The 8,905-nt window shown below is 42.8% G+C and overlaps 1 protein-coding gene across 2 annotated transcripts in view; it reads right to left on the bottom strand.

The window, feature by feature from the left end:
• The window catches only part of LOC111529162 (stAR-related lipid transfer protein 9), a 159,074-nt gene that overhangs the window by 17,383 nt on the left and 132,786 nt on the right, over positions 1 to 8,905 (bottom strand). For both annotated transcript variants that reach the window (XM_026447939.1, XM_026447938.1), the window contains exons 24-26: positions 8,618 to 8,815; positions 8,020 to 8,203; positions 7,470 to 7,607 (exon numbers count right to left, since the gene is read on the bottom strand). In XM_026447939.1, the coding sequence (XP_026303724.1) occupies positions 7,470 to 7,607; positions 8,020 to 8,203; positions 8,618 to 8,815 (520 nt within the window). The remainder of the gene's footprint in view (positions 1 to 7,469; positions 7,608 to 8,019; positions 8,204 to 8,617; positions 8,816 to 8,905) is intronic.

Here is an 8,905-nt window from a genome sequence, read left to right on the forward strand (position 1 = left end):
GTCACTGGCATTCAAGAGGGAGTGGAGAATAAGAACAGAGGGAAGTAGAAAGTTTATTCAAAGCAATAATAACAGGGACCTTTCCAAACCTAGAGAAAGATACAAATATTCAGGTACAGAAAGGTAAAAAGTCCCCAGTTAAATTTAACGAAATAAGACTGCTCCAAGGCATATAATAATCAAATTCTCAAATGTCAAGGACAAAGAAAAGGTCATAAAACTAGCAAGAGAAAAGAAGTAAATAGGCTAGGTGTGGTGGCTTATGCTTGTAATCCCAACACTTTGGGACGCTATGGTAGGAGGATTGCTTGAGGCCAGAAGTTCAAGACCAGCCTGGGCAACATAGTGAGACTCCCATTTCTACAAAACACTTAAATTAAATTGTAATTTTTTTTAAAAAAAAAAGAAGCAAATAACAAGTAAAGGAGCTCCAATAGGTCTGGCAGCAAATTTCTCGGCAAAAACCTTACAGGCTAGGAGGGAGCGGGATGACAGTCAAAGTGCTGAAGGAAAAAAAAATGTCAACCAAGAATACTTTATCCAGTAAAATTATCCTTCAGACATGAAGAGATAAAAGACTTTCCCAGACAAACGAAAGTTGGGGAAATTCATCAATACCAGACCTGCCTTATAAAAAATGCTAAAGGCAGTTCTTCAATCTGACAGAAAAAGATGCTAATGTGTAACAAGCAAACATTTGAAGGTATTAAACTCACTGTTAAAACTAAGTACATGGACAAATTTAGAATACTCTAAAATTATAACTGTAGTAGATAAACCACTCCTATCTTTGCTATGAAGAATAAAAGACAAATTAAAAATAATAACAACAGGCCAGGCACGGTGGCTCATGCCTGTAATCCCAACACTTTGGGAGGCCGAGGCGGGCAGATTATGAGGTCAGGAGTTGGAGACCAGCCTGGCCAACATAGTGAAACCCCATCTCTACTAAAAATACAAAAATTAGCCAGGCATGGTGGCGGGCGCCTGTAATCCCAGCCACACCTGGCTAAGTTTTTGTATTTTTAGTACAGATGGGGTTTCACTATGTTGACCAGGCTGGTCTTGAACTCCTGACTTCGTCATCTGCCTGCCTCAGCCTCCCAAAGTGCTGGGATTACAGGCATGAGCCACCGTGCCCAGTCAGGGCATTTATTTCAACATCTTCTGTTGGTCATGCACTCAACTTTTAAGGTTTCTCTGACGTCTCCCTGGCTGAGAGGTGATCTGTTCAGTCAGTTGGAGGCTTAGAATTTTACTTTTATTTCTCAATCAACATACAAAAATCAGTAGTGCTTCTATACATCAAAAGCAAACTATCTGAAAAGGAAAGCAAGAACATAATCCCATTTATAATAGCTACAAAAAAAAAAGTACCTAGGAATAAACTTAATGAAAGAGGTGAAAGATCTCTACAATGAAAGCTATAAACCACCGGTGAAAGAAATTAAAGAGGACATGACTAAATGGAAAGATATCCCATGTTCATGGATTGGAAGAATATTGTTAAAATGTCCATATCACCCAAAGCAATCTACAGATTCAATGCAATCTCTACCAAAATACTAACAACAGTCTTCATAAAAAAAAAAAAAATCCTAAAATTCATATTGACCCACAAAAGACCCCAAACAGCCACAGAAATTATGAGCAAAACAAAGCTGGAGTCATCACAGTACCTGACTTCAAAAAATACTACCAAGGTGCAGTAACCGAAACAGCATGGCACTGGCATATAAACTGTCACATAGACTAAAGGAACAGAACGGAGAACACAGAAATCCACACATTTACAGCCAAGTGATTTTTGACAAAGACAGAACACACAACGGAGAAAGGGCAGTCTCTGTGGTAAATGATGCTGAGAAAACTGCATATCCACATAGAGAAGCATGAAACTAGACCCCTATCTCTTACCATATACAAAAAGGATCAAAAACATAAATCTTAGACCAGAAAATAGGAAACTAGAAGAAAAAAACATAGGAGAAATGCTTTATGACATTGGATTGGGCAAGGAATTTTTGGATAAGACCTCAAGAGCACAAGCAACAAAAGCAAAAATAGACAAATGAGGTTACATCAAACTAAAAAGATTCTGCACAGCAGGGAAAAGAGTGAAGAGCCATCCCACAGCATGGGAGAATGTATGTGCAAAGTACGCATATGACAAAGGGTTAATATCCAGGATACATAAGGAATTCAAATAACAGCAAAAATCCCAAATAATCCAATGTTAAAATGGGCAAAAACCTGAATTCACATTTCTCAAAAAAAGACACTCAAATGGCCAACAGGTATATGAAAAAAATGCTCAACATCACTAGTTTTTAGGAAAATCCGAATCAAAACTACAATGAATTATCACTTCACTCCATCTAAATGGCTGTAATAAAAAGACAGAAAACAACAAATGCTGGTAAGGATGTGGAGAAAGGGGAACTCTTATACACTGTTGGTAGAAATGTAAATTAATACAGCCGTTATGGCAAACAGTATGAAGGTTTCTCAAAAAACTAAAGCAGAACTACCATATGATCCAGCAATTCCACCACTATGTATATAGCCAGTGAAAATGAAATCAGTATGTCAAAGAGATATCTACACTCCCCCATTTATTGCAGCACTACTCACAATAACCAAGAGATGAAATCACCCTAAATGTTTACAGGTGAATGGGCAAATAAACTGTGGTATATATACATAATAGAATAGTATTCAGCCATAAAACAGTATTCTGTCATTTGTGGCAACATGGATGAACCCAGGGACATTATACTAAGTGGAAGACACCAGGCATAGACAGACAACCACCACAAGATCTTACTCATATGCAGAATCTAAAAAAGTTGATCTCTCACACCTGTAATCCCAGTGCTTTGAGAGGCTGAGGCAGGTGGATCACCTGAGGTCGGGAGTTTGAGACCAGCCTAGCTAATATGGTGAAACCCCATCTCTCCTAAAAATACAAAAAATAGTTGGGTGTGGTAGGCGCTTGTAATTCCAGCTACTCGGGAAGCTGAGGCATGAGAATCGCTTGAACCTGGGAGACGGAGGTTGCAGTGAGCCAAGATCACACCACTGCACTCCAGCTTGGGCGACAGAGTGAGACTCTGTCTCAAAAATAAATAAATAATGAAAATTTAAAAATGAGCCAGGCGCAGTGGTTCATGTCTGCAATCCCAGCATTTTGGGAGGCCAAGGCGGGCAGATCACGAGGTCAGGAGATCCAGACCATCCTGGCTAATACGATGAAACCCCTTCTCTACTAAAAATACAAAAAATTAGCCAGGCATGGTGGCAGGTGCATGTAGTCCCAGTTACTCGGAGGCTGAGGCAGGAGAATGGCATGAACCCAGGAAGAGGAGCTTGTAGTGAGCTGAGATCGCACCACTGCACTCCAGCCTGGCGACAGAGCGAGACTCCATCTCAAAAAAAAGAAAATAAAAAAGTTGATCTCATAGAAGGAGAGAGTAGAATAGTGGTTACCAGAGGCTGGGGAGGGGATCAGGAAGAGGGTAATGGGGAGTGGTTGGTCAACGGGTACAAAGTAAGAAAGGAAGAATAAGTTCTGATGTTCTATTACACAATAGGGCGACTATAGCTAATAATAATGTAATGTATATTTCAAGTTGGCTAGAAGATAAGGTTTTGTGTTATCACCACAAAGAAATGATACACGTTTAAAGTGATGGATGTGCTAATTGCCTGATCTGATCATTACGCAATGTATACGTGTATTGAAACATCACACTGTACCTCACAAATATTTACATTATGTGTAAATTGTAATAAAATAATACAATTTGTTTTTAATAAACAAGAAAGAATACTCTGGTAAACTCAGAAAGAGAAGACCAATGAGGGTAGTGGTGGACTAACACTACCACAGGGTAAAATCTATTTTTTTTTTTTTTTTTGAGACGGAGTCTCGCTCTGTCGCCCAGGCTGGAGTGCAGCGGTGCCATCTCGGCTGACTGCAAGCTCCGCCTCCCGGGTTTACGCCATTCTCCTGCCATTCTCCTGCCTCAGCCTCCTGAGTAGCTGGGACTACAGGTGTCCGCCACCACGCCTGGCTAATTTTTTTTGTATTTTTTAGTAGAGACAAGGTTTCACCATGTTAGTCAGGATGGTCTCGATCTCCTGACCTCGTGATCTGCCCGCCTCAGCCTCCCAAAGTGCTGGGGTTACAGGCGTGAGCCACTGCGCCCGGCTGAGTAGACTCTATTCTAAGCTTTGGTGTAAGGAAAAGGGACCCCTTAAACAGGTGAGGCAAAGATAAACTAACAAGCATTACGGGAACAACTGCACAGCCATCTGGAAAAAAACACAATCAGATCCAGACCTCATATGAAGATGACTCCAAAGGGAACAAAGATTTAAATATGAAAAAATAAAACCACAGAAGTTCTAGAAGAAACCATGGAAGAAATTCTTTATAATTTTGGATTGAAGAATGTGTTTCTAGTTATTATTTATAACCTAGATATCATAAAAGGAAAACTGGCAAGTATATCTGCCTGCATGGCCCCAAACAAAATAAGCAAGCAAAGACAAAAGAGAATGAAACACTGGGAAAAAAATATTTATAGTTCATATCAGTCAAAGGGCTATTCTTGCTAAAAACAAAGAACTCTCAAAATTGATAAGAGAAAAAGAGAAATGAGCAAAGGATATGAACAGACGGTTCATGAAAAAGGAAATAAAAATATTTAAGCATATGAGAAAAATGAGATATAATTTTCAGCAAAAAATTCAAACATTTGATAACATGTTGGTGAGAGTGTAGGAAAAGGTAAACTCTCAGCTATTACTGGTGGGAGTATAAATTAGCTCATCTGTGAGAGAAAATAGTATCTATCAAAAATTTAAATGTATATCCTCTTTGTACAAGTGCCCTTCTGGGAAGGTAACCCGCAGATATATTTGCTTACGTACAAAATGATACATGCATAAAGTTATTCACTGTACTATTGCTGATAACAGCACAAGTCTGAAAACAACCCAAGTTAGAATACTGGTTAAATTACGGTGCGACTCTACAATGGAATGCTACGCAGCAATGAAAACAATGAGACAGTTCTCTGCATATTCAAACAGAGTTCCAAATTATACTGAGTGAAAAAGATATATAAGGTATAGGACAGTGGCATAATATGTTTTATTTTGTATGCATAAAGACCCCTAGGAGGACACCTTCCAAGAAACAACACTGCTTTCCTTGGCTGGGGTAAGGGAGAGGTAGACTGAGGGCGGGGACGGGTATTTCCCTGTATCCCTTTTACAGGCTGAGTACCCCTTCTCCAAAATGCCTGGGACCAGACGTGTTTTGGATTTTGAATGTTTTTGGAATTTGGAATATTTGCATATGCATAAGGAGATATGTGGGGATAGGATCTGTGCAAAATACAAAATTTATGTTGGATATATATGCACAGCCTGAAGGTAATTTCATATAGTGTTTTAAATAATTTTGAGAATGAAATCAAGTTTTGACTGTGTTTCAACTCAATCTGTCACATGAGGTCAGGTGTAGAATTTTCCACTTCTGGTGTCACAGTGCTCAAAAAGTTTTCGATTTTGGAGTATCCTGACTTTCTGATATTTGGATCAGGGATGCTCAATCTGTGTATGTATATATTTGTACCCTTTCTACTATATGAATATATTATCTATATAAAACATCAAACTTAAAAAACATGCAATAAAAGAGAAAAAAAGAAACACTATTCAGCTGTTAAAAAGAAGGCCAGGCATGGCAGCTCACACCTGTAATACCAGCGTTTTAGGAGGTCGAGATGGGCAAACAGCTTGAGCCCAGGAGTGTGAGACTAACCTGGGCAACATGGCAAAACCCTGGCTCTTAAAAAAAATAAGTCAGTACTAGATTTACTGATATGCAATGATATCCCGAAGATATTTTTAAAAGAAAAAGCAAAGTGAGAAAGTGAGTACAGTGTACTCCCATTCATCTGCTTTACAAAAAGACGTATACACATCATCCCTGGAAATACACACCAAACTGAGGTAAATGACTGCTTCTGGGGAAAGGAAATAGGAGACTCAAACATGCACCTGACATTGGATGTCCTTTGCTACTGTTTAAATATTATTTTTATTAAATGACGTTGTATTTGTAAAATGAATTTCAAATGTTCATCCCCAGGCCGGGCGCGGTGGCTCAAGCCTGTAATCCCAGCACTTTGGGAGGCCGAGACGGGCGGATCACGAGGTCAGGAGATCGAGACCATCCTGGCTAACATGGTGAAACCCCGTCTCTACTAAAAAATACAAAAAACTAGCCGGGCGAGGTGGTGGGCGCCTGTAGTCCCAGCTACTCGGGAGGCTGAGGCAGGAGAATGGCATGAACCCGGGAGGCGGAGCTTGCAGTGAGCTGAGATCCGGCCACTGCACTCCAGCCTGGGCGGCAGAGCAAGACTCCGTCTCAAAAAAAAAAAAAAAAAAATGTTCATCCCCAGGCAGATCTTACCTATGAGCTCGAGATTTCCAACTGCTCCACCTGGATTTCTCACAGGCACCATCAACTCAGTAAATACAAACCTAAACTCATCATCTTCCACACAAAACCTGGTTCTCCCTCCAGTGTTCCTTGTCATTGTTCACATGGCCGCCCTTCAGCTGCTCAAGTCAAAAGTGTGTGTGCTGTTCTCAACTCCCCGCTCTGCCTTCCTCTAACACCCAACCAGTCACCAAGTCCCGTAGATCTCTCTCTCCATTACATCCACCTCTGATCATCTTCACTGGCAGTGCCCTAAAGCAAGCAATCATCTCAGCAGCCTTTTCACTTTTGGGAAGTCACACAATGAAATGGATTAGAAAGGGGGCAGAACTCTCATTATACTCCACATGATTTTCTAGTCCCTTCTCATGTCATTTTCCCGTCTCACTCTTTATATTCCAACCACACTAAACTTAATTTAGTTCCTCAAACTCTTCGTCCTCAAGGCCTCACTTGCTAGGCCCACATCTTTCCCGGTAACAGCACCACTAAGCTTTTACTGCATTAACTACCTCGTATCCTCGTATCAGTCGAAACACATTCTTTTCGGAATATCTCTATGACCTTCCAGACTAAGTCAGACCCCTGGTTTTATGCTGGTTTAGCAACCCTCCTTCAAACAATTTACTGCAACAATAACTAAACAATAAAATCAGTTGTTTAATATTTATCCCTCAAACAGCCTAAGGACAAGAACAGTTTTGCTCACCGCTGTATCCTAAAATAATACCCACAGAATAAACATTTGTTGAATGAATGAATAAACAGAAGGAGCAGGGGGCAGAATTAAATGGAAAACCAAAGGCCAGCACATAAGAAGGGCTCATGTCAGCAGTGGCCTCTAGGAGGCACAGCATCCCGCCCAGACTCCAGGAGGCACAGCGTCCCGCCCAGACTCTTGCCTTGGCAGTCTGGGCCCCTGGCTCATTCCCAACATCCGCCTACTCACCGCATTCTCTGGGGACTGGAGCTGGCCTGACAAGGCTGGGCTGCTATTATAGCCAGAGGTCATGCCAGATGAGAGGCTTCCATTAGAGCTGGTGCACAGGGAGCTGGAGTTGGCCAAGGTATGTAGTTTATCCTCTTCCTGGGAAGGACAAATCACCATTTAACCAGCTTCTGACGTGCCCTCACTGGCTATGCCCTCTCCTACCCAAAGCCACCCCTTCCCTGCTCACCTCTACTGCTCCTTTGTCCACCTCCCAGGGCCTCCCTGACTTAGCCTCACATGCCCTGGCTTCCTCAAAGCCACCGCTGCTCCTATTTCCCCATACCCTGCACTTCACACCAAAGCCTCTTCCTCTCAGGCCGTGGCCAGGGAAAGGAGCTGGTGTGATGATGTAAAAAGAGAGTGAGCCCAGCTTTGAGTTGACAACAGGGGTCCCACAGCCTCCTCCAAATGCTATGTATGTCCCAAGATTCAGAGGTAGCCACGGTGAAGGTGGACCAGTCTGAGGTCCAGGTCTATCCTGAAATCAGAGGCTTGCCCCACTCCACACCCTCAACAGCTGGGAAATGATCTGCTGGTGGATTCTCAGCTTCTCTTGTTCAGTCTGCTCCCGCAGTTGGTCTCGGGCCCGGGCAATCTCCTCCTTGGCCTCCTCATGGGCCTGCTGGTAGTCTCGCAGCATCAGCTGTATGTCAGAGGGTGGCTGAGCCAACCTTGACACTGACTCTGGGCTCCTGAGGAAGATCACGGGGTGGAAAGAACATGGTGGGTGGGTAACAGTCCTGGTCTGTCCACCCAAGGCTAGCTTGGGTGATACCACCTTCTTAAAAGACCCATCCTCCATTTGCCCACAGGGTTTTAAAGTTCGATTTTTTAGCTTCAGGAGAGGTTGCTGTACAGAGAGAACCAAGCCACCTTGAGACCCAGGCCTGCAGACTTGCATAGCATGTCAGAGCCCTTCTGTCCATCCTTTCCTGTGCCTTCTCTCTGCGCAACCCCTCCCTTACTCCATTCCCTTCTATGTCCTCTTTCCACATACCCTGTCTCACATAGAGAACCCTCCAGGATGCTAAAACTCCAGCTCCTGCTCTCCACACTCCCCTCCCCCAACAGAGCCTGCTTCTAGCAGGGTTCTGGGTCCACCCTACCTGGTGGTTTCCACAACATCCTTCCTCAGTTGCTGCAGGTATTCTCGGCGTCGGCTGGGCAAGTCAAGCTCCCAGATGAAGAGCTCTTTGTTGGGCAGGAGACTCGGTCGTTTCTGGGGGCTAAGGCTTCGCGTCCAGCAGAAGTTCCCAAGTCGCTCAGCCCGCTCTCTCCTGAGGGTCTCAACGGCTTTTTTTTGCCTGAGGCAAAACATGATTCGCTGAAGCTGGCCCTGAATGTCCTTCACTTTAAGAGCTATCTCTGACCCCTGGAAAATCCCAGAGATGAAC

This window comes from Piliocolobus tephrosceles, unplaced genomic scaffold (genome assembly GCF_002776525.5).
Source record: "Piliocolobus tephrosceles isolate RC106 unplaced genomic scaffold, ASM277652v3 unscaffolded_110, whole genome shotgun sequence".
NCBI classification, from domain to species: Eukaryota; Metazoa; Chordata; class Mammalia; order Primates; family Cercopithecidae; genus Piliocolobus; species Piliocolobus tephrosceles.